Source organism: Acanthopagrus latus, chromosome 6, assembly GCF_904848185.1.
Source record: "Acanthopagrus latus isolate v.2019 chromosome 6, fAcaLat1.1, whole genome shotgun sequence".
Taxonomy (NCBI): Eukaryota; Metazoa; Chordata; class Actinopteri; order Spariformes; family Sparidae; genus Acanthopagrus; species Acanthopagrus latus.
This window is the reverse complement of record NC_051044.1, coordinates 22422253-22447194: the sequence shown is the minus strand read 5'-3', so window position 1 is coordinate 22447194 and position 24942 is coordinate 22422253. Positions and strand designations below refer to the sequence as shown.

Below are 24942 nucleotides of genomic sequence, written 5' to 3'. Positions count from 1 at the left end.
GAAAGAGGAAGTGGGGCAACCCACTCTTTTCCTGTCACATCTTTAGCAGCATAGAGTGTGATGTTTGAGACAGCACCATAGTAACTATGTATGTATCTATCTTAAAGCTGCAATATGTAAGAAACAAGCTGTTAAATTCATAACTGATAATCCCTGCTAACTGTAGCTGCTGTAAGCTAGTTAGCTCGGTTAGCCTTGCAGCTAGCTGTTCAGACTGATAGCTCAGGAACAAGTGGAGTTTTATTGTGTACACTGCTCTATCTATCTTACATATTGCCCCTTTAATATGAGATGTAAACATTGCAACTCAATAAAGTATTCCCTTTTCAACACTTGACATTGGAAAACAGCTTCATTTGATTTAATTTGATCACTTAAGGAAGCCACTCCACAGTGTAGTTAGATATCCACTAGATTTGGTTAGATAGCTGATCTGCTGTCTTACACCAGTTAGAATCGCATTTGGCAAACAGAAATTTCTCAGTAATGGTGGTGTCCAGTGGTGTTCCCCATGGCTAAATCCTACTGTTTAGTATACAAATGCTCATATCGTGTTATCTGCAAACAAACATTGACTATCATTGGCAAATAAATGACACTCAAATGAAACTACATATATTCATCTTTATATTGTGTATGAATTCAGTCTGAGCAGAGTATTTGGACCCTTTTGTACACTGACTTGAGATTTTAGCATTGTAGAGCATCAACAGTCAGTCTGATCTGATCACCACAGGAAGCCACATCACAGCGTAGTTAGATATTGACAGTTAGATAACTGCTCATCTGCTGGGACAGTAAACACATTTTGGGCAGGGTGCTGATAAATTATCCAGTCAATAAAATGTCAGCACAAATAAAGTAGCTGTGAATACTTGTGTGCATTTAGAACGACTGCCAAGATAAAATGTTATCAAAGCACACATGAGGAGCAGAGACAATAAAGGCCACGATGCCTTGAGCATGTGTCAGAGCTTGAGTTTGTGTGTTAGCAGTGATTACATCATCTAACCAAACAATACCTGTCTCTGCAGTGCTGGCAAGTGTGTTATTTATGAAGGAGCTACAGAAACGAGGATGAACCAGTGAGGCTGAGAAAAACAGACTACACCATGGCGGCCACACCAGAAATGTGTCAGAGATACACAACAACATAACACACTAGAGGTTTCAGCATGTAACCGAGAAGAAGTCAATGCAAATCTCACAACAAATGTGTTTTATCTTCTTTTCTATCTAACCTATGTAATGTTAGACGTTCCTTAACCTGACAGGTGGACACACTCATCACCATTAGAACATGTTGACACACATGTGAAGATGCCCCTGTCTCCAGTCCAGACAGCGTGATTCACAGCTTCAGTTGTCTCAGGGCTCAAGCACAACACTTGCCTGCAGCCTTGAGATCTCTCCTCCTCCTCCTCCCTCTCCTCTTCCTCTCCTCTCTCTCCACGTTGCTCCCTCTCCTCGCTGGTCCCCAACCCATCTTCATCCTCCTCTCCCTCTCCTCCTCGAACTGCCGTCCACGTCCATTTGGCCCATGACACGGGTGACAGCCAAGACATCCCTCCTCTTTCCCCGGGGGTTTTCTTCAACCCTCTGTTGACTCAAAGATTCACCGGGCTGGTCTCCAAAACCTGATGGATCCTTTTCTGTGCTCAGATTTCCACCCTACCAACAGATCTCACATCTTTCCAAAGAGCCTCTCTCTTCACATGATTTTCCAGTTTCTCATGAAAGGAATGAGACATTTCTTTTTGAGTCTTCTGTTTGAATATTTTCTGTCTTAAAATCGAACAGATTTCAGCTGCTCTTCTCTCTTCTCCTTTCCAGTCACGCTCCCTCTCCCTCTGTGGCAAAATACCTCAGCTCTGATCAGCTGGGTTTCAAAATGCTGTTCTCACACTCTCCTCCTCTGAACCCCCCTCCAACCGTTCCTCTCCACCTCGGGCTAGTCCACTGACAGAAAACACAGCAGGGGAGGCAGGAAGCTCCAAGTTCTCAAAATGAGGCAGCCTCCCTTTACTCAACCAAATGATTTGCCCTGTGGGTGGAGAATGGTACGTCCCTGTCAGGCCGCTCTTCCACTCTGAAGCAGAAGGAGGGAGTCAGAAAACAAACACTGAAGGAGGAGGAGGAGGAGCTGGACTGTTGGGGCTCCACATTTTATAGCCCAGAGAGAGGTTTAGGAATGTGGGGCTGGATCTTAAAGCCTTCTCTGCTCCCCCAGGCTGTTTAACAGTTAACTGTTTCTTCCATCCAGTGGCATGCATGCATGCATGACCAGGGGAACCAGTTCTGTTGGACAGCCCCAGGAGCTATACCTGGCTTAGGTAACAGCTCAGACCACTTCAATACACTCATTAATGGCGGGTAAAAACCCCTAGTAACATCTGACAGGTATTGTTGTTGAGTGTCATCAAGGAAAAGAAACCATGATGTTACTCATGATATGTGTCTGCAAAACAGTGGAGTCTCTAAAACAAGTAATGCTGCTAAAAAAGCAAAAGCTGTTGGCTAGAATCAAATGAAGACTCCCCAAGTAACATGTCTAATACCTTGAAAAAGTCGAGATACTGCTACATCACACCTCTCCTTTCTCTAGAACATCTTCCCTAAAGTCACACACTGGAACGACATTATATCAGCGATGTTTGGTTCAACATGAGAAAGGAAAGCAGGTGTAATGACAGGTCTTTTAAATGGAGGCACTGTGGGAGCTTTGTTTTGGCTTAAATCGAACTTGTAAAATTTTTTCAGCTATGGTAATGTCCCCCAAGGCTCTATCCCTACTCTCTTTTTGTTATGCATTCACATACTCGTGCTGGGAGATGTTGTCCATAAAAACAACATCCATCATCCTTGGAAGACACATGGATCTATGTCCCATCACAATCCAGTGAAGATGAAATGAAGAGCTGGGTGTCTGGATGTTATTTTCTTACATTAAAAAACACTTTTATTATGACATCCACTTATTAATCTTGTATATACTCTTTTTATTTATTTCACTTATTTTATTTAGAATTTTCCCACATAAAGTGTGTACTTTGTATCTCTTATTTTGTAAAGTGCTTGATAAATAACAGCTAATTAGCGACAGAAATCAGCTATATAGAAAGTCTAACAATTACCAGTTTGTGAGTTTTCAAAGCAAAATGAAACAAATATAAAAGCTGCAAAGTGGCCGCAGCTTCTGTGCTTATAGACAGGATCACATTTGTCTGCCTTAAATAATACAGCAGCTGACAGTAGCTTATTGGAAATATATCGGATGGGTATGTAAGTTGGCTGATAACAAACAAGTAAGATCACAGAAATGCGCAACATGTCAAACTCAGCGCACAGTTTCAAACAGAATAAATCGATTGCTCATGTTATGTGTTTATGCCAACAAAAAGCAGTAAAACTAATTCAATTAATTATAAGTTCTTAGCCTTGCTTGAATATTAATATAAGCATCACTGTCAGCCACAAGTTTCTTCATGGCCAGTAGTGACAGGAGGAATGATTGCAGCCTCTAAAAAGTCTGTAAAGTGAGTCCTGCAGTAAGATAGACCCAGATAAACCCTACACAGCACCCACATTTGCATCAGTGTTTGCAAATGTAATTAAGTTATTTTTTCAAGAACATCTATATAGTATATGTTGTGTTTTTTTTTTAACTGCATCCTGTGTGAATTGTTTTCTAATACTGTATTCCCCCTCCTGAAACTCCTCCAACGTTTGATTTAGCCACACAGCCCCTAAGCTCCTCCCAAATTCCACTGGAGGAGCAGAGACACACGTGCCTTAGTCAGGCTCGAAGTTTCCACATTGGACCAGAAAGGGTGGAGTTGGTCCTCTGCCCAATTAAATGTGTGGGTCTGGTGGAGCCTGAGGTTGGGGTGAGGATGAGGACGAACCCTGCTTACACCGATCATGTGCAAGTAGTAGTTAAAGGGATTCATGAAGTGATTATCATCGTTGCACGAGGATCAATTTGTGTCTTTCTTCTGGGGATTAGTGTTTCTTCAAAAAGGCACCAGGCTTTCCTACTTTTTAAGTAATTGAACCACAAAGGAGATCCTGGGTGGCTCAGGCTTAGTGAAGAAAAGATATACTGTCTTCCCACAAACAATAGGCTTAGATCACATTTGGCTGAAATACAAGACAGGAGAAACCTAAAAAAGTAATGGTGGAGTATGTTCTACATCCGTGGATATTTTTTCACAATAATTTGGTGTGTGTAAGTGGAAAGAGCATTTAACTTGTTGTCTCCATGGCTTCTCTGTTTATTCTAAATGGCTCCTTGAATCAGTGAGTGAGGACTCATGTCAGCCTGGGATAAGTGGGTTATATAAGAAATGGTTTCTATTACAATCCCTAACACAAAATCATGGCTATTTGTTTCCAGGTTTTTTAGAAGCACGCTAAAGGAAACTGAACCGAGTCCCATCATCTTTTCCACTCCTTTAAAAACGCAGTCGCACTCACACTTGACAGCTTTATGCTTGCTTTTCTAGTCTAAAAATGGCATCAATAAACATTAGTAGGTAGCGTGAGGCAGCTGTGTGTGTGTGTGTGTGTGTGTGTGTATGTCTCCACATAAAAGACCCCTCCATTCTTATAGACTGCTCTACCACCACCACCACCACCGCCACCGACATCAGTGGTCCTGCCAAGGAGTCTGACGGTCCACTTAAATCCAAACACATCTCAGAAGTACTCAGATTTCAAGAACAGTGGGTGGAACCCAAAAAACATTTTCGGGAAAAAAGAAAGTCATAAAAACCCAAACAACCCCCCCCCCTCCGGTCTTTCGCACAGCAACTTAAAGTCTGCCCATCTCTGTACAAATGTGATTAATGACACAACTATGTTTAATCTCCATGTCAGGCTTCACATCCACTATCAATATTTTCCGACCAAGCCACTCTGTAATTTACACATGTGCACATGATATATTTATACTTTGTCTACAGGGCAACACTTTAAATACACTCTCACCATAAATAGAGACTGTGTTTCAGTTTTAGGGGACAATAGTGAAGCCACATCATTATACAACAGCCCTCCCTCTGGACGCTGTATATAGACACACAGAGAGGAAGGAGCTGAATCAAAATATGGCGAGAAGAATAGCTGTGTGTGCGTTTGAGGAACAGAGGAGGAAGTGTAAGGACAAGTGGAGCAAGGGCCATTGACAGAGACGATGTGTGTAACAATGTTAGCATAATATAGTCCTGACCTTTGCCTGTTAGGGAAACTGAAATGTTGGCAACTATAGACGGCTGTATGTGAAACAAATTGAACAGTGTGAGATGAGTAATCATTAACTGGGGTCTAAAACTACTAGCAGAAAACGAAAAAGAAGTTATGACCACATCCTGCCAGAGATGAGTACTTTCACAGGTCACAAAAGTGGGCCCACTCACAACTCACACTATTTCCCTCAATTTCATTTTGAGCTGCCAAATAACAGAATCAGTGTGTTGCTGTGACATCTAGTGGTGAACATGCAAAATGACACCTTATTAAGCGCACCTTATTAAAAGAAATAACCATTCATGAAAATGCTACTTACACACTCTGACAGCTATCACTAATAATACATGATTAAATAAAAACTTAGTGCGACTTAAAAAGTTAGTACATATAGTAGTATATGACAGCTATTGTGTTATACAACTGCATACAGTACAAATTCCGATTATTGTCAACGTGTTCTCTGTAGCACACTAATAAACTGTTAAAATGTTCATTGTGGTGACATGGTTATTTTCACACAAGTTATGTAACGTTATAATATGTATTGGAAACTCATATTTTAAAGCTATAACTCAGCTACAACATGCAGCAGGCAAACTCTTCTCTTATCTAAAAAAATGCTCAGTATTAGTCACGTGCAAGCATTAAACCGAAATAATGAGGCTTAATTTAAAGGTCCTCTTAAAGACCAGCTTTAAACCTCATGTCTGTTTATTTCGGGCTTTCGAGAAGAAAAAAATCAAAACAAATCAAAACAAAAACAAACAAACAAATGAACAAACAAACAAAAAACAAAAAAAAAAACCCCTCTTCAATTAAATTACCCAGGACAGTTTCCGCGGAAAAGTGTAAAAGTATTTACAGTTAGCAATTATTTTACTGTACAAAATATACATGCTTGCGAATTCACGAAACACTGAGCCACTTCACAACAAGACATTTTAAAATAAAATCTTTTTGTATCGTTAGTCAATGAAATGTCCAGAACGCTCCTGACACTTACCAGGGTAGGTCCGTAGCACGACGTGTTGCTAGCAAGAACACACATCCCACATTGTAAAATGGCGGGTAAGTTAAGATAAGATAGTTTGAAGAAAGGTGAAGGTAAAAGATTAAAAGTAAAACCTACTCGATGTATATTTAAAAGCTATGTAAATACTTCGTCGTTGGGTGGCAGTAAAGCTCTTCGAGTTGCGTCAGCTGTGCAGTGGGCGCTAAAGTCCGCCAAACCCGAAGAAGAAGCACTTCCGTTGTGACGTAGTCGTAAGTAGTAAATGGCGGTTACGAACAGGGTGGACAGTAAACATTACCACGGTTATAACTCTAACTGTCTAATTATCTTCAAAACATGTACTCGACTGTGTCGGAAACACAGAGCAGTTACCAAATGTCCTTTTTCAACTTTCAGGTCGGTAAATGTGCCGTGCTGACAGGAAATTCACTGGCACACAGACGAAAACGAGGCAAACGGTAAGAAGTGCTCCGCACAGACCAAGCTAGCGAATTAACGGTACCATCACGAGGTTAGCACAGTTATTATATGGTGGTTATTATATTTTTGTGGCGATTTATCACACAAGTGCTGTGTTGAACTATTTGCAAACTGGGCTACCAAAATACTACTTAACAATCACTAGAAACAGACAGATGAGCTTGCAAAGCCATTGCTAATGTTCTGAACTTGCTTTCCTGTTTGAGTTTATTATTATTATCAAGTTTAATTTTTACGCCTTCAGCTAAACAAATGGAGAACGAAGATGGAGAAAAAGACAAGGAGTCTGAAGAGGCTGAGCTCCGTCTGACAGTCGAGTCGCTGAAGCAGGAGCTGCAGGAGTGCAGAGCTGAGCTGGCCAAGTTACAGAAACAGCTGAAGCAATCCGAGAGACTGCAGAGGAGCACAGAGAGCTACAACGAAGACCTCAGGAAACAGGTTAGTGCATGCTGATGATGTTAACTGTGTGATTAGACGATCTATGTTCTCTCTGTTTCAACACTTACATAGACATACCTATTTATACTGCAAAGCCCTTATATATTTGGTGTTGATATGAATTAGACAACCAACAATTGCTCAGATTTGGACTGTCAAAAGTCTGCTTTAAATATTGGTTAAAAAAACAAACAAACTATTGATCAGTTACAATGAAATTGTTACCCAGATGATAAGAAATATAGCTATTTTCACCCAGTAGACATGTTTTGTTCCCAGGATGCTTGATCTGTAATTACACTAATGCAGTCATTGTTACTCCTGTACAATGCACTGTGTCATGACACTGTTGTCAAATACTGCCAGTGTTTTGCCAATGTTCTGAAATTGGTCCAGATTTGAGAATCTTTGGTTTTTTCATTAAGTTATCAATGTGGGTGTTTTCAATGTGTCTGTCAAAATTAATATATGTGTCAACATGTATTGTTTCAGGTTGACCAGCTGAGCGCAGAGATTCATGAGCGGAAGAGAAGGGACAAAGATCGAGTTGACAGTGAAACACAGACAGAAGAATATGTGTGGACAGAAACTGGTAAGTCACTTTCGTATGGACATTAAACAAAATAGATGATCTCTACAGTTAGTCAGAAAACTAATAAACTGTCACAATGTTCTGTTCCAGATTATTACAACTACTACTATGGAGGCTACAATCAGAATCCAGAGGCTTCAGACACTCAGGAAGGTCTGAATCCAGAAGCAGCAGTTGAGGCAGCTGCTGTCAGCGAGACAGCAGAGGTTTCAACACCAGACGAAGCAGCAGCAGCAACAGTTAATGTTTCAGTTCAACCTGAAAATAGTGTTGCACCAACGACTGAGGTCTGTTTCATTAAAAAGTTACTTTAACAAAAAGTAATTGCAAAACTTCTGTGTTTTCATCACAAATGGCTAATAAATTGTTTATCAGAATCAACTGTAATAAAAACACTGCAATAAGGAGATGTTAATATGAATTGGTAGATTTGATTTATAATTGTAAGTTTATAATATAACCAATGAACTGCTTTATGTCTTTCAGCAGGCTGGTGGAGGATCCATAGCTGACATGTTGAGGGTCACTGCTGAAGAGGCAATGACACAGACTGGGTTCGTCTTTGATGAGACTACTGGGATGTACTACGACCACAGCACAGGCTTCTACTACGACTCGGTGCGTCAAACACCCTCTTAGTAAAATAAGGCTGTCTGTAACAGAATACATTTAAGATCAGTTTAGATTTGTATCTGTCAGAAATTGTGTGCCAGTCTTTTTATCTCATACATATTTTTCTCTTCCTCAGGCCAGTCAGTTGTACTATGATGCCAACACAGGCATTTATTACTACTATGATGCAGAGAGTGGACGATACCAGTTTCATTCCAGGATTGAGGTGCCTGCTGCACAAACTGCTGCAGACCCTGTCCAAGAAAGGAGCACTGGTGAAAAGAAGGGCAGAAAGTTAAAGAAAGGGTTTAAGAAAACTTTGCACCAGGACGATAAGGTATGTAAAACCTTGATTTAATGCGTGTCATAGATGCTTTTATAGTTTGTGCCTGACAGCTGCCTTTTGACTTTGTAGTTCCCCCCCCCGACTTGATTGGTTTCAGTCTTCAAAGCATATTTTTTCTTGATATATAAACGTGAGGCTAGTTGACTAAAAGATTATCCTCTGACCTAGGTGCACGAGGTGACTAACTCATTGGCTAATATGAAGATTTCTTCTCACTGGAATACTGCTTCCTACAGAGGTACACGTTTAATTTTAACACACACAGCAATTTTAAAGAACATTTGAAGATATTTTTTAACCTGGGCCTTAATTCAATAGTAATGCCATGTCAATAGGAGGAATACATACTTATAAATCCCTCATAATGCCCCACTGAAGGTCACTGGTTCTGTTAGTTGCCGATGAGACAGGTTACAGCTAACCTTACCCCAAACTAAAATGCAATTGCAGCTATCAAATACAGTCAAATATCAGACTTATCTGTCTAGGCCTCCTGTCAATCTTTGCACCAATTTAATTAAGTTCGTAGGTGAATATAATAACACAAAAAATCAAAGAAAGACGGGGTATTTGTATTTATTCAGTAAATATGTTACAGACAGATTAATTTATTAATTGGCACCTGGTCCCCTTTCATTCTGCAAAAATTACTACCGGGCAAAGTAACTTGAGTATACCTGCTCTAAAGTAAGTGATAACATTTTAACACAATAAATAATGAGGTGGACAAATTGGGAAAGAAAAGCCCAGGTGAAGATGATTAGAATTTAAATCAGAAAAGAATCCAGTAATTTCCTATCATATCATATCATATCACAGCACGTTTTTGTGACCTAACAACTGACTTTGTGTTTGAAATGGACAAAGTGATCCTGTTCAGTGTCATGTGCCCTGGATTACTCAAGGATTTAGTGACCTGTGCAAAATGAAATTTAGATTATTTATTTCCCTGGGAATACCGCAACTTGGTGGATGTTTGTAGTGACTGGTCTATGAAGACTGAAACCATGTAGAAACATAATAGCACATACGGACCTGGGGATCTACAAAGTCAGCTGGCCTGCTGTCACTGAACATCAATGGCGATAGTAATCACACTCTTGACTGTCTGATGGCAGGAACTCATATTCGATGAGGTAAAGTTGGAAGAAGAAGAAAGTGAGTGGGTCGAAAAGCAAACAACTAAGAGGACCACTGAATCACGAAAACTGAAGCGAAGGTCCTGCAGCCCGGATGTTTCACCTCGCAGAAAAGATTCTTCTAAACACTGGGAGGAAAGTGATAAATCTTCATCAAAGAGGAAGAAGCAGAAAAATGGCTCACGCTCTGATGAAAAAGGTAGATCAAAGAAGAAAACAAAGAAATCCAAGTCAAAAAAGAAGAAGAAGAAAAAGAGCCCAGCACCGAGTGATGACTCTGAGGAGAACAGTGAACCAGAAGAGGGTGAGATCACAGAGTCGGAGAGAGAGGAGTGGGAGTCCACAGCCTCGTCCTCATCGTCACGTAGCTCTTCCTCCAAGGATAGCCCAGAGTCAGAGATGGAGACTCAGAGTCAGGAAGGTGAGAAAAAAACAAGCTGAATTCAGAGCTTGTTCAGGGCACATGCCTTCACAATTAGTGCTTAGTATTAATTTGTTCTGTCTGGTACTAACATCATCTAATTACAACCTGTCATTGGTCTTTTAACAGTGTAGCTTTCTAAGACTGCTATGTTTCTGTGACAATGCAATGTTTTTTTGTTTATTATTTTCTTGCAGTCATGTCAGACATGTGGCCCCCCTGTGTCAGAGTGACTGTGGTCAGATCTCCAGTTCTGCAGATTGGCACTCTTTTCATCATCACAGCCGACTCTCCAGCCACCGTCGGCAGGTTTGTCCTATTTGTATTGTCATTCTCATTTCTCTCATGTTGCAGTACCAGTTACATTTCAAGAAAAGGTTGCATACTTTCTAAATAAATGTTAGATAAACTTGTTATGGAATGGGTCGCTACTAGAAACTAGAAATACTAGAAAACTAGAAATACTAGAAAACGTGAAATTACCAAAGGCAGAATGAGCTCCCTCAATGAGATTAAAAGTAGTGTCTCACTTTGGGAAGATGTGAGGAATTGATCTGTCCATTATTCATAAAAATAGCTTGAAGACTATCCACTGTCTTTGTGTTGCAGAGAGAAAGATATGGACCATGCAATCCGAATACCAGAGATGGGAGTCAGCAAGGTATTCCTCTGAAATTATAGTTTTCTCCAGGAACTGACACAAGGCCTTCGCCTATTGCAGGATTATGTTCCATTACTAATTCTTAACTGTATTCGGTTCCAGTTCCATGCTGAGGTGTACTTTGACCAGGACCAGCAGAGCTACATGCTGGTGGACCAGGGAAGCCAGAATGGAACCGTCATCAATGGCAACAGGATTTTACAGGTCAGCATTTTTGTCTCATTTTGTTGCCTGTTTATAAAACAGTAAAATCTTGTATCAGTGATAACGAATGTTTCTTCTGCAGCCCAAAATCAAATGTGAGCCACATGCACTGATGCACGGGGATGAGGTGAAGATGGGAGACACCGTGCTGTCCTTCCACATCCACTCAGGTACTGATACCTGTGACGGCTGTGAGCCTGGTCAGGTGATGGCTCACCTCAGCAAGTACAAGAGGGAGGAGAAGACAGGTGAGTCAACATTGATGAGTCTAAGTGGTCAAAACTGTATGAGAAGCCTAATATGTTTTTTACTGTTGAAACTGTTTGTCACAAAAAGCCTTTTTTATTGCTACCATTTTCTTGTCAGAAGATATGAGAAGAAAAGGGTTTTAGAATGCAGTGCATCATCTACAATTTTTCTCAGCAGGTTGTTGTACCTGGGTGGTGAGTGCAAAACAAACTTGTTGACTATGTTAGATAAAAAAACATCCACTGCCCAAGCATAGTTTATAACAACGGAATGTATGCAAATGGGGCAAAACTTAAATATTTCATTTACAAATTAAATTTTCATGCACCACAAAGTCTCTGTGTCTGTGAAACTGACATATCCCTGGCAGTGTGAGGGATTGCCTTCCAAGATTCAGTCACCAAATGGATATTATCTTGTTCAGCCAAACTTTTTTCTGATTCCCCATTACAGAATCTCTGCTCCGTTTGTCACTCTGCCTGACAAGTTAATGCTGTACTCGCACCGTTCATTTTATTGTCATAACTAGCAAAGTCCAAAGCTGCGGTAACAATAATTTTGTAAAATGCACGTAATGGAATCTCTGGAGCGTGTACATTTGGCTTAATTCTTTGTTGTCCCAAAGGCCCTGCTCTCACCAAAGAGGATAAAGAAGCACTAAGACAGAAGGAGCTGAAGCAGATGAAGGCCAAATATGGCCTGCAGGTGAGTGTTGGCAGGACTAGCAACCGTCAGTTGAAGTCTTAAACCCATGTCTTGTCTTTATGCAGCCAAACACCTCTGTGCTTTTCTGTAAACAGAGCAGCGAGTACGAGGAGGCCAAAGCCCTGAAGAACCGAAAATACAAAGACCGAGCAGAGTCCCGACGACAGACGGTGGGCAGCGAGGGTGTTTTCAAACGAGATGATGCACCAGCTTCTGTTCATGAGTAAGTGTTTCGTATTTGACTGTATTTCTGAGTTTCATGAGCTTCCACCAAGACAAGAAAACAATACAAGCCAAACATAAAGAGGACCAATCAAAAGCTGAAGAAGGATAAAAAGGGATAATGTGATAATCATGTATTATTGTGTCTTCCTTGTCTTCTTGAAGGGAAATCAGTGAAGTTAATAAAGGTCGGAAAATGCTGGAAAAGATGGGCTGGAAGAAGGGAGAAGGGCTGGGTAAAGAGGGGACTGGAATGAAAGCCCCGGTAAGACAATCTGGTGATGTTCTGTTGGCAGATTCTGTTTTGTTTAAAATACAGTGTAAAGCAACAAAAATGGTTTTCTTTGTCGTTCCTCTTCCCCACAGATTGAACTGAAAATCAGAAAGTCCCAGTCAGGGTTGGGGGCCGGTGCTGCCTTGTCTCTAGACAGTGTTTCTGTGACCAGATCAAAGTCTCAGAAGAACTGGGAGAAAGCGCGCGAGAGGTTTGCTGATTCGTGCCAGCCTGACATGCTGTCACCGAAAATACAGAAGAACAGTTCTCCCAAAGCCTGGGTCAGAGCAGAGGAGAGCGACACCGTAAACACACAAGACAGCCAAAGTTAGGAATGAGCGAGAGTGTTCATATGTATTATGGATTTAAAAGCTGTCAGGTTTGATGCGGGTGAGCAAAGGGAGTCTTTTTTTACTTTTTGAGGACATGAATATAGTGTCTGTTCTCTTCCATTTTTTACTTGGCCTTCAGCAGGAGGAAACGTCGCTGAAGAGACTAGAATGTGAACACAATTATCTACAAACACTATCTGTCAGCTGGTTGTCTAGTGCTGTGCATTAACAGTTTGTAAAAGTCACTCGCCGTCTTTGTAGGTTATTTGTTTGCTACATAAGTGAATGTGTGGAATGTTTACAGTCTCAAACAGAAGAAGAGCAGTGTGTTTCACGGTCCAATGTGTCTGTAGTCCAACCTACAGAGGAGTCCTCCCAGAATGAAGAGCACATGAGTCGCCTCAAGCAAATATTAACACAGTGGAGCTATATTTCTCACAATGAGATCATGCTATGATGAACAACTGTGTATGTGTTGAGACAACCCCACGAGTGATCATGTTGGAGTGTTCACAACAGCTTTGTGTAACTCTGTCTGAGCTGCATTAAAAAAAAAAATGCTGTACATTAAATTTTGAACACATGCAACCTCTTGCTTCTTCATGATTCATTGCCTGTTTTATTGTCAGTTTGCTCAGCAGCACACACACAGTTATGTAAGGCCAGTGTGCAAACATATTCAACAGTCCATCTGAAACTGTGGCTTCATTCTGAGGGTGTGTGAATATTTGCATGTGTGTGCAAGTGTGTGCTCAGAGGCCACACTTGCACCAAATGGAAAAAGAATGCAAGTTTAGTTAGTGTTACAGATACTGTTTGAACTACATACATCACAAGTTTTAAGTCAATGATTAATACTAAGTGACGATAGATGTCCTTTTTATAATTCACTGTAAAATCAGGATCAAACAGGTTAATGTTCTGACTCACATGAAACTGTTGCCGCGACTCCTTGAGCTGGCTCTCCTGCTGCCCTTCTTCTGACTTATATTGCCTCCCATTTTGATCTTGCCTCTCTACAGTTGATGTATGAACACCTCCACCAGTGTGTTTCCCTTCAGCTCGTAGGCATCACTCTGCTGCGCTCCTGTGAGACTGCAGCAGTGCTCTGCTGTCAGGTTTCTCTGTTGACAGGTAGGTCCTCCTGCCCTGCCCTTCCTACTGAAGTCTCCTCCCTCAGCTGCTGGAAGTAAACTGCTGCTGATAGCAGCAGCTGATACTGTAGTGTAATAAAGCCGGGAGGGATCAGCTTGTGTCCTGTTTGCCAGCCTGGTTGTATTGGGTAGAAAGTCTCAGCCATAAAAAAAAAAAAAAGATGTGAGTCATGAGATGAAGCAGGACTTGTTGTGTGAGGATGTGGCTTAAGGCTTCCAGAGATCTGGCTTGACCAGTTCCTGACACTGCAAGAGCATTCAGGCGAACACTGGGCCACTGTTTGTTCAAGTTCAGGCTCTTTACTAATGTAATTATGGTAAACGTGAAGTGATTCCAAGTCCTTTAGGGCAAAAATCAGCTGATTTGAGTTCTATTCATTGACAGCTGCGTGTTTGACTGATTCGACGCCCCGTGCTGAAGTGTGTTTTTTGGGAAGTACACATGCCAATGTGTATATTGAGCTTACATTTTCATCTTTTTTCCACAGTGATAAAATGTGACTTTTTCCTTAGGCAACAGTCTTTCCTGGGATTGCATCCTTACAGGCAAGTGGAAACAAGTTCTCTTTTAGTTAGGAGCTGAAACAGAATCTGGGTTATGTGCTGGCCAAGAAAAAAAGTGTTATTCTATAATCCTTCTGATTGTTCAAGCTGGCCCCACACTTGCCTGGAGAGCAATAAATCAAATCTATATACGTTGGCATCTTTGGCACATACAAAATAAACATTTGGGATGTATAGATCAAAAATATAGTAGAGGAGGAGAAACAGTTTGGTGTGAGGTAAAGAATACAGCCATGTAAATAGTGCTCTCAGTTAATTGGTATAACTGATAAGGAAGCTACATGTGTGATGACAGATTTGAAAACAAAACTTCCAACCTGGGATTTTTACACTGTCACTAAAACTTACCATCACAATGACTCTCATAATGATACCTTGTTTTCCAGCCCCTCCAGTTAAAGGCTGTGCACAGGGTCAAAGGTCGAGGAACAGGAAAAGGTCATCCCCCTTTTCATACCACACATCACACACCCAGTCACACAGACTTGTAACCAACTGTTGTGTGCTGCATTTCTAAATTAAGGCTAGACAAAGAAAAAGGGAGCGTTTCATGTACAGATAACAGAGGTATGTTTTCAGGTATTTAGATGAAGATTAGTTCTTCACTCCCTGGCTAGACAGTTGAAGGCACATGACGCAGGATTTGTCAGTTGCTGATTGTAAACGCACCATTCAAAGGTGCAGATGCCTTTGGGTTGGCGAGTCACCGACCCAAAGTGGTGGTATTTGGCGACCAGGCAATGAGACTCAAGATTCAGCTGTCGTTTATTACAATCGCTGATGAAGAAAATACAGGCAGGGGGCAGAAATGACCGAACACTTCTAGTAGGTCACAAGCGATGATAGAGAGGGATTATTTCTGTACAGCCCATGCATTGTTCCTGCTCAGCACACCCTTAAAATGAGCCAGAAGTTATCTTGCCTTACTGAGAGTTTGAAGTTGTATGGGGGAAAGATAAAATGCTGTCATACTTCAAATAAAATTTACAAATTACATTCAATATGCTGCCAAACTGTCATAAAATACACACTATAAAATATTCACACAGGGTGGTGTGAGGAGCGAGTGGCCACTGTCGGATAAGTTTCAGTTTTCAAGATTCAGCTGTTTAGCCATCTAGGTGTTTCCGTTTTTTTGTCCTCCCCTTTAAATCAATGTATTCGCTGTTGCATCCACTGTTGTTATGGCTGTCGCTCCCTGGATAAATCTATGGGGGTCAGGAGATAGTTAAATGTAATTTGAGATTAATTAGGGATGAAAGGGGATAAAAAAGTTCTTGTTACTTTAAATGCTTTAATTGAATTTGAATAGAATTTTCTCACATTTTTTCCTTGTAAAATGTTGGACATTAAATGTTAACAGCTATTCACAAAGCCGCAGAGAGAACAGCTCAGCTAAGAGAGGGGAGGGATTTGACACCGGGGCTTTGGCTGTCATGTGAAAATAAATGTACTGAATTAAGTTAAATTAAGTCATATAAAATGAAGCACTTCTAATCAAATTTCATATGAAACAAAGCAGATCTTCACACCAAGATAATCTCCCAATGGTCAGGAAGTCGGCTTTATTTATTGATTTCATTAGATGATTATTTGAACAAATGTGGATCTGAAGGGGACATTTTTCACTGAATGTTTCCAATTGTCAGTAAGCTGATTTGATTCCTATTAAGTCACCAGTGATCAACATTAAAATATGAGTTTGTTATTATTGTATTCTTTGAAAACACTGACAAGATGAGGCACATTACCTGTAACAGCTGACTGACAAGACTGAGCAAGTCTAAGTCACGACTACCCGTAACCCCTGCCAGAGTCAGGACAAACCTTAACTCTAAAGTTCATGTGAATAACTCTTAGAGCCGTCTGGTGTTTTGGTGAATATGGCCTGGCTTCTCAAATTCTTTTGACACATTCTGAGATGAACTCTTTGGTTAAGCTGCTTGACGGATCAGAAGTAGACTTTGTTCTGTTTTGAAAGGTTGCAGTGTTGGAGGATAATCTCTCACACTGCCCTGCCACCCTGTAGGAGGTGGGGATAAAAAAAAAAAAAGTACATGCGTCCAGACATGCAGGTTATCCTGATCTGTCATCGGGTCAAGGCTGACATCAACTGGTTGACTGTGAGCACTGCCAGAGTCTGTGCACTGTTGACTTTCCCAGCTGTGTGTCAGAGAGACCACACAGTAATAGTAAGGAGGAACTCTCTCTTCATCATCATCATTCATAGTTTCCCTACACTGGGCAGGTCGTCATTCATTTCTACGGCTTTCCATCGTGGTCAAGTCAAGGGCTGGGTGAGGCTGCGCTGCCAGCACCGCTCACTGGAGTCTGTAATTTTGGAAAGTACAACACAAATACAGTCCAGAGAGGAAACGTCACAATGGTTTCACTATTTAAAAAGACTGGAAGAGCAGTTGCGTGCATTTTAGAGCTTGTCTGGTGCATTGCGTTGCTCGGAGCCGACCACAGCTCGCTGTGCTGTGAAACACCCGTCACAATGTGTTTGTCAGAGGGAGTCAAACAGCTGTGTGGCAGAATGTCCTTGTGTAATATACGCTGCTCACATAAACAGCCACTAAATGGAGACAATGGCCCTGCAGACAAAAAGGAGTCCTCTCTTTGTCGTCCTCTCCACTAGAGTGTGTTTTGCTACCACCATGTGGGTTACATAAATGTGAATCATAGTTAAGGGGATGAGGAAGGAAATGTCATGTGAAGTATGACAAGAGAGCTGCATACACAATTCTACAAATGAAGGATGACACACTGATGTTTTAGATTTTTTTTTTTTTTTTTTATCAACGCAGCCAACTCTGATGCCTTTGTGCTGTTTTACATGCCACTGCTGATGCCATGCTTTTCACATTCCCAGTGGCGGAAAAAGTATTTAAATCTTTTACTTTAGTAAAAGTTGCAATATCACGTTGTAATAATACTCTGTAGTCAACATGTAACTGAGGAAAAAGAATGAGCAATAAAGTACTTAAAGTGTAAAAAGTAAATGTTCAAGGCAACAGACTGGCCTCTGTGACTGTAATGCTGCCATATCATTTACTCTATGACCTGATTACTATTACAATTACATTACTATCTATGTTGCAGCTGGTCGAGATGGAGTAAATTTTAACTACCGTTCTTTATACAGGTAGTTTGTTGTTCAGTCCTCTTGATATATCATTTTAAAAACTCATAATAGGTTTTCTATGTAGACTTAATAATTCTAATTTTAGTAATTAGTAACTAAAGAGGTCAGACAAATGTATTGAAGTAAAGAGGACAATATTTTCCTCGACAATGCAGTGGAGCAGATGTAGAAAGTGGTCTAAAACAGAAACGCTCAAGCACAATACATAAAAAATGTAATTAAGTACATTAATTAAGTAAATGTACTGTAGTTACCAGTGTTGAAAATGTACCCAAAACTCATACTATGAATAGTACTTGAGTAAAGACTTGAGTCTTAAAGTGTTTAATATGAAATGTACAAAATAAATGTTATCAGCAAAAATGCACCTAAGTAAAAGTGAAAAAGCAAATTATTTATACACACTGTATGTACTTTAGACTATCAATATTCAGTTCTGTTTTTTTTAATCCAATTACCAATAAAAAAAAACCATACATTTATAAAAATATGCAATCTGAAATATTGAAATGCAATCTGCAAAGTAACTAGTACCTAAGAAATACAAGTGTTGGGGTAAAAGGTAAAGCATTTGCCTGTTAGACAAAGAAGGGAAGTATAGAGAAGCAGAAAATGTAAAGACTCAAGTAAAGTACCTCAAAATTGCACTAAAGCATGGTACCTGAGTAAATGTACTCAGTTTACATTCCAGTCAAGTCTCTCTTTGGAACAATAATTATATTTTTGAAGTCTGTTTCCGTAACACTTCCTCACTCTTGGATCGAGATTTGAGACAGAAGGAGAAAATAACCCTTCTGAGCCAGACTCGACTCACTTTCATTTCACTTTATCCAGTCTATGTGTGTCTTCCTGCCTGCCTGCCTGCGTCTGTAACTCTGTGTTATTGCAATCTCAGTCCTTGTCTGTCATTCCATTGAGAGGCACGAGACCAGAAGCGACACAAGTCTGAGAAACAGTCCTGTGTTGACTCAACTTCCCCAGCCCTCCCCTTCTTTACTTCCGGCTCAGTCGGCCCTCCCAGCCACGTCCGTCCACACCGGTGAGCCGGCCTCTATAAATCAGAGCAGAGCACACAGGCTGAAAACACTGCACTGGAAGAAATGCCACATCAAAACTACGTTCATAAAAATAATAATAATGGCTTGTAGTAAGTAAAAAAAAAAAAAAATCAGCTGAAAATGGTCAAAAAACACTGTCCTCTATCTCACTGAAGTGCTTCCTTCTAGGTGCCTGTGTCTTATATTAAAGGGTAAGTCCACCTATTTTGCACATTCAAGTGTGTTTACAGGTTTGGGGGAGTGTATACGTGAAAAAAGTACCACTACAAACCTTTTGTGGCTCCATAGGAAGCTGCACACAATCTGATGAATTGCCTCCAGGGATGTCACTCAGTGGCTAAACTGCTGTGTGGGTAATGTAGGCAGCATGTTTTGAGGTGATATCTCTTGCTCTGCTTTATCGGTTTAGGTGATTTGTTTTTAAATTGCTCATAGTGAGTCCGACAGTGTTATGGTGTGCAATGCAGGAAGTGGACTGCTTTTCAAAGCTTTGCACCTAAATTACCCACAATGCAACTTCACCACTGAGTGACTTCACTGGTGGCAATTTATCAGACCATATGCAGCTCTCTCTGGAGCCAAAAAAGGCTTTACATCTCTCACATATAGAGCAGTGCTCCCCAAGACCTGTAAACACACTTTAATCTGAGTTAACCCTGAAGTGTCATGAGATATTTCGACTAGAAATTAGAGAAATATACTTGGAAAGATTTACATTTTTTGCAGTGTGCAACAGCTTACACTGCTTTAAAATGTGTTTGTGATCGTAGGCAGGCAGTCAAAGGAGATTGCAGCACAGAAAAGCACTTGTTTAATGTGTGTGCTCATGTGAGGGAGGAGAAGCCAGGAAGTGGGGGTTTAAATGCTTCTGGAAGTTCACAGGTCATCCAACTTGATATTTGGCTGAGAGGAAATGTTCCTCATTCCGACCACATTCCAGCGTGATTTATGTTTTTTACTTAATGAAGCACCCGCTTTCAAAATACCCTTTTTATTGGTAAGTTGGATTGCACTATTTGGAAAGAAGAAATCATCTTTTGTGTAAAAATAAAGCTGTTACGTAACAGAGCCGCCATAAGACTTCTGTTTGTGTATCTGAGGGGGAAATGGCCCTTCCCATGTGTGCCATGCCATGCGTCTCAGTATTAATACCACAGAAATACCACAACTGAATGGAAGTTCCAACAAAACTATGTCTTCAAGTGACTCAGTCAGAGCTGCCGCTGAGCGTCTTCCACCCCCGGCCCTTCCTGCTCGGAGCCTCTGGGTGTGTCTCCCTGTGACCTCATCTTCCCAGAAAAACCCCCAGAAACCTCAGCAGCACAGTCGCTCACATGATGCAGCCTCTGTGCAAGCTCTCCACAACAACAAACCGTTCATTTTATGAGAAAACATCTCGCCTTGCGCTGATGGTGGTGCCGGTGCCCCTGCCTGTTCATTCAACCAGAGCATCAAGTTGAGTGTGTGAGTATGTGTGTGTGTGTGTGCAGACCTGCATCCTGTTTATACAGCCCGGTTACTGCTGCCTGCTGTGAGAACTTGAACAGATCACACTTTCAGTCCTAACCTTATTGTTCTTGCCGAGGTTCTTTCCATTCATATCTTTGTGACTAATTCTTTCTCAAGGGGAAAAAATCTCATGTGGGCAAACTTTCAGTAACCCGTCTGTCTTCATAAAAACAGCGTTAATAAGTGGACACAGCTCTGTAAATCACATCCACCAGAAGCTGCTGGGTTGACCGGCGACAGGAGTTATACATTTGTGAAAAGAGGCTTTTGTGTTCATGCAAAAGACAATAGCTCCCACATGGCAGCAGGACTTTTTAAACCAGACACAGCACATTCAATGAGTCATCTGACAACAGTCCAAAAGTCAGCAGATCAATACCAGACAACGCACACGGTTAACTAGAGCAAACATACTGTACTCACAGCACAGAATGAATAACGGGGCACCTGACAGGCAGACTGGCTGTCACACCAAGAGTTTCAGAGTGTAAATCATACCTCGGCTTTTCTGAGAGCTGACAGGCCGTGACGGATCAGCTGGGAGGTCTGTGTCCTTCACAACAAACTGGATGTAAAAGTCCGTGGTCAGTAACAGATGGTCCTGAAGGGAGTCTGAGCTCAGGCTGCTGCTGGAGGTGCCGCTCTCTGAGTGAAAATACTTGTTCTCTCTGCGTGGCGGAGCTTAGTCCATGTGGCTGGATGGGAAATGGGAAATGAACTCTCTGGGCAAAGAGCCAAGAACAGAGTGGGTTTTAAAGACACAGCAGTTTGCAGTGCTACGTAACATTCAGTAAGTTCCACGTAAAGACATTTTCAGCTGCTATTTTTATCATTTCCATGCTTACAGCTGAGTTTATTTTGGACACTTACTTTGTTTTACTTCATATTTAATATTTCTACCAAATGAGCATTTAGCATCAAAACAGACTTTTTAAGACCTTTCAGTAGTGGAAAGTAACTACGTACATTTACTTGCATGATGCACTGAAGTAAAATTTACAATTCACAAGCACTTGTTTTTCCCTTTTCTGCAACTATACTCCAGTACAATTCAGTTTTCAGTTCAAAGTGTTGTAGATTTTACTCCTGTAGATTTGTTTGACAGCTGGTGACTTGCTAATTTTGATTAATAGGCTGATACAAAATATATTTAATGGATAAATTATAATCCAACATTAAAAGTTAAAATTAGACTTCACACTTAATTATATTTTGATGGTAATACTTTTGTATCTTTATTTAAGTAAAATCTTGAATGCAGGATTTTATATGTAACAGCTCTTCCACACTGTGGTAATGCTATTTCCACTTGAGTAAAAGATCTTCTTCCCACTGGCATCTTTACTGATCTCTCAACTCATCTCGGTAATTACTCCCACTAAATCCTACTGACAATGAGACAAACTGTGCTGTTTAAAGCAAAGAAAAAGAGAGACATCTGTTCAGTTGTTTGAATTAATTTGTCACTGCTGTGCTGCCTTTTTGTAGAGTCTGTTTAGAAAAAGGAGTCTGGTATCGTAAATTCACAATTTCGGCAGTCAAAGTGATGGAAATAATCACACGCTTAGACAAGAATCATGTTGTCATGCATTACCCGGACAGCAATGAGTTGTAAATAAGTGAGCAGCTGTCCCCCTCTAGTGGGTTTTACTGAGAAGGCAACTGCAGCAGAGGGCCCAGATACACAAGTGCCTGCTAATGCCAACACAAAGTCTGTCGCGACTTGTCTGTATAATTTTAACACATGCTTTCAGACGAGAAGATGGAGAGTCTTGAGCATGTTTCCAGATAACATAGATAGGTGATTTAAATAAGAACCAGCATCAACAGTGGCCTGCTGAGATTATATTTTGGTTTATGCACTGATGACTGACTGACTGCTCTGTATCATGTGAAAAACTAGAATTACAGCCTCACGGCTTCATGCTTCGGTGCATCGAATCAAGTCGCTGTTCCTGAGCGATGGTGTTGAATAATGGGCAGATCATATCATTGCAGAAATGGACCTTTGACCTTCTGGATATAGAGATGACATAACTTCATGATCTTATCCTGTTATCTATTTGTATCATATGAATTGTTGAGTAATGGCATAGAACGTGTTTTGTGAGGTCGCAGGGATCTTGATCTATGACAACCAAATTTGCACCAAATTTGAAGAAATTCCCTGAGTGTGTTCCAGAGCTATCTCGTTCACAGAAATGGGACAGATGTGTGGACGGACAACCCTAACACATAATGCCTTTTTATGTAGCATACTCTGCTTTTGCAACGAAAATCGATCAAGTCAGTGGATACAACAATTTATGTTTTAAGAACATCCAAGCAGCTGGCTATCAATTAAAGAAATTCCTTAAAATGTGCATCCCATACGCCGATGTCATTGATGCAGAGACATAATAATAATATCTATGTAAAACTTCTTAAAGGGTCTCTTTTTATTATTAAGGATGATCACTTAAAACAAAAAAAGCAGAAGACATTCATGAATTTGGTTATTTCTAGCAACATTTTGACTCATTTATGATGTCGCTATTTCAAAATTCTGCACAGTGAAACCAAAGTGTATCAGTCTGTAGGAATACGTACAATTTTAAACACTGATCCTTTGCTCCATTCAACCCCGGTGTTACTTCTCGTCTGAAGGAATAAATACACACATAATACATAATAAATTACAATGCTGAGCTATCAGTCTGTGTCAGTGTACACACTCACTTCCTCCCCACACTATATTCCCTCTAAGGAAACACAATGACTTCACCTCTCAGGCCGCGGGGGAAAAAAAAAATCTGATAGCTAATAACTTTGTACTGTAGACTCATCCCACACTCATCCTCAGACAACCCAGCAGCGAGCAGCATCACACCGAGGTGCTGCAGCTGTCATGTCGCCGCCGGGCCAAGTTCACAGAAGAGCTGCGGTTTCTATCTCAAAGTGTGATGAGATCGCTCTCATTTTCCCTCTGCTGCTGCCTCCTTCTTCACCACGGATTAACAAGCTGGACATGATCATTTATGCATCCTCTCCTAACCCCCTTTCATTCACACTGTAGCCTAGCAACAAGCTACGGGGAAGTATGCACAGACATGGCTTCATTTCACCATCCCTAGGTACATCGTGAAGAGGAGTAATAAAGGGCTTGTAAAATCAAACGGTGGAGGATAACGTACGGTATCCTGGGAGATGTGTTGTTAATAATTCAAGATGATTAGTTAAGGATAATTAGATATTACATTATCCTAAAGGATCCCAGCATTTTTTAAGTTTTGTTGTTACAGCCTCAGTGGTTGATGAGATGATGTCTTTTCTTCTTCAGTTGGTTGCAGACAATATCTGATCCACAAGAAGCTACATGACCGAATTTGAGGAATACACTAATTTGAACATCTGAGTGTCTAATCTACAAATTAATTGTTATTTCAGTGAAAATATAACAGCTGATCACTACAGAACCAATGAATATGCTGATCTCCTGTCATTTAAGGGCCCTGAAAACATTGTGCGAGTGATTTGATCATGAACACACTATTTTCTGACAAAGTCAGAACAGTTTTGGTTATTTCACTTGAAATATTTCCGTTTTGCCTTTTTCCCTTGAGCTCTCCACACTGATTTGATGTGGGTGGGATCAGTGTTTGGACTACTGTCTGGTCGTCCAGGGTCAAAATCTTCACTACATGCTGATAGACAGAGATACTCAGCTGCGCTTGGCAAAGATAAAGAGAATGAGCCCACTGACCTGAAGGCTCTGGGAGGACATGCTCTGCCTCCTGAGATTAAATATGTGCACAACAATCACACATAGGAGGAAACAGAACAACACATGAAAATGGCCCATGAATTATCATATACTAAAAAACACCCTACATCTGACCCGATCAGTGATGTTACACACATCATTAGTAAAGGATAGATACACTGATCAGGGCAAAGCTGCTCATACATTTCTTTAAAATGTATTTTTTTAAAAAACAAACAAACAAACATTTGAATCACAGATGACAGGACTAAAGATTTAAATTCAATGTGATGTGTTTGCAGGAAATAGTAGAAGTGGTTATTAATCAGTGTTTAGAACTGAAGGAGGTGACAGATGGTGAGTTGTTTGGTTACTGTCTTTTTTTTTGTTGCTCATTTATTCATGGACATGTGGTGTTAGAGAAGAATACTGGGTTCTCACCTTGCTGCAGTGAGAGTTTTTTTCCCTCTGCTAATGACTCTTGTTCTCTGGCTCAGGTTTTGGGCCGGTGGCAGCACTTGTACTGTCCAGCCTCTTTTGGGTGTCAGGTGTGGATGGGCAGTCAGGTACAACCTGAGCGCTGGCAGCAGATGTGCTGCTGTCAGTCTGCTCAGCCTTCTGGGTGGTGGAGGGGCATGGATTACTCTTGGCCTTGTTGCCCCCACCTGCCTCAGCGTTCAGAGCGAAAGGCAGCATGTTAGCGTGTAAATACACACGTCTGCAACATGAACGCCAGGACAATCACCAGATAAATGATGGCATATTACCACATATCTGCAAAATGCATGGATGTGTTGCATTGCTACATTTGCTTTTCAGTGTTCATACGT

The 24942-nt window shown here is 40.8% G+C and overlaps 2 protein-coding genes across 10 annotated transcripts in view; one reads left to right on the top strand and one right to left on the bottom strand.

The window, feature by feature from the left end:
- tacc1 (transforming, acidic coiled-coil containing protein 1) overlaps positions 1 to 21046 on the bottom strand; it is a 34184-nt gene extending 13138 nt beyond the window's left edge. For 3 of the 7 annotated variants that reach the window (XM_037099913.1, XM_037099915.1, XM_037099916.1), the window contains exon 1: positions 1393 to 1891. In XM_037099913.1, the coding sequence (XP_036955808.1) occupies positions 1393 to 1565 (173 nt within the window). In that variant the 5' untranslated portion in view covers positions 1566 to 1891. Of the gene's footprint in view, positions 1 to 1392; positions 1893 to 6253; positions 6393 to 13867; positions 14008 to 20868 lie in introns of those variants that run through there. The other 4 variants (XM_037099919.1, XM_037099917.1, XM_037099918.1 and 1 more) reach the window with 4 other exon arrangements.
- On the top strand, positions 6495 to 13525 carry aggf1 (angiogenic factor with G patch and FHA domains 1). Of its 3 annotated transcripts, XM_037099921.1 has the most exons (16): positions 6495 to 6564; positions 6659 to 6720; positions 6987 to 7180; positions 7673 to 7772; positions 7863 to 8059; positions 8259 to 8390; positions 8521 to 8721; positions 9849 to 10290; positions 10488 to 10599; positions 10900 to 10951; positions 11054 to 11155; positions 11238 to 11403; positions 12030 to 12109; positions 12205 to 12332; positions 12497 to 12596; positions 12698 to 13525. In XM_037099921.1, the coding sequence occupies exons 3-16, from the start codon at positions 6995 to 6997 to the stop codon at positions 12935 to 12937; spliced, it is 2238 nt and encodes a 745-aa protein (XP_036955816.1). In that variant the 5' UTR covers positions 6495 to 6564; positions 6659 to 6720; positions 6987 to 6994; the 3' UTR covers positions 12938 to 13525. The 3 variants fall into 3 exon arrangements, with proteins under 3 accessions (XP_036955816.1, XP_036955817.1, XP_036955818.1); XM_037099922.1 differs by having other exon boundaries at positions 6520 to 6720; positions 8262 to 8390; XM_037099923.1 differs by lacking the exon at positions 9849 to 10290 and adding an exon at positions 8899 to 8968 and having other exon boundaries at positions 6520 to 6720.
- Positions 21047 to 24942: the final 3896 nt, after the last annotated feature.

What these genes read in the sequence shown, in the direction of transcription:
- aggf1 (XM_037099921.1), top strand. Translation starts at nt 6,995, where the DNA reads ATGGAGAACGAAGATGGAGAAAAAGACAAGGAGTCTGAAGAGGCTGAG. An exon ending in GTGTTGCACCAACGACTGAG is followed by an intron (nt 8,060 to 8,258) that starts GTCTGTTTCATT and finishes TATGTCTTTCAG; the next exon opens with CAGGCTGGTGGAGGATCCAT. An exon ending in GCACCAGCTTCTGTTCATGA is followed by an intron (nt 12,333 to 12,496) that starts GTAAGTGTTTCG and finishes GTCTTCTTGAAG; the next exon opens with GGAAATCAGTGAAGTTAATA.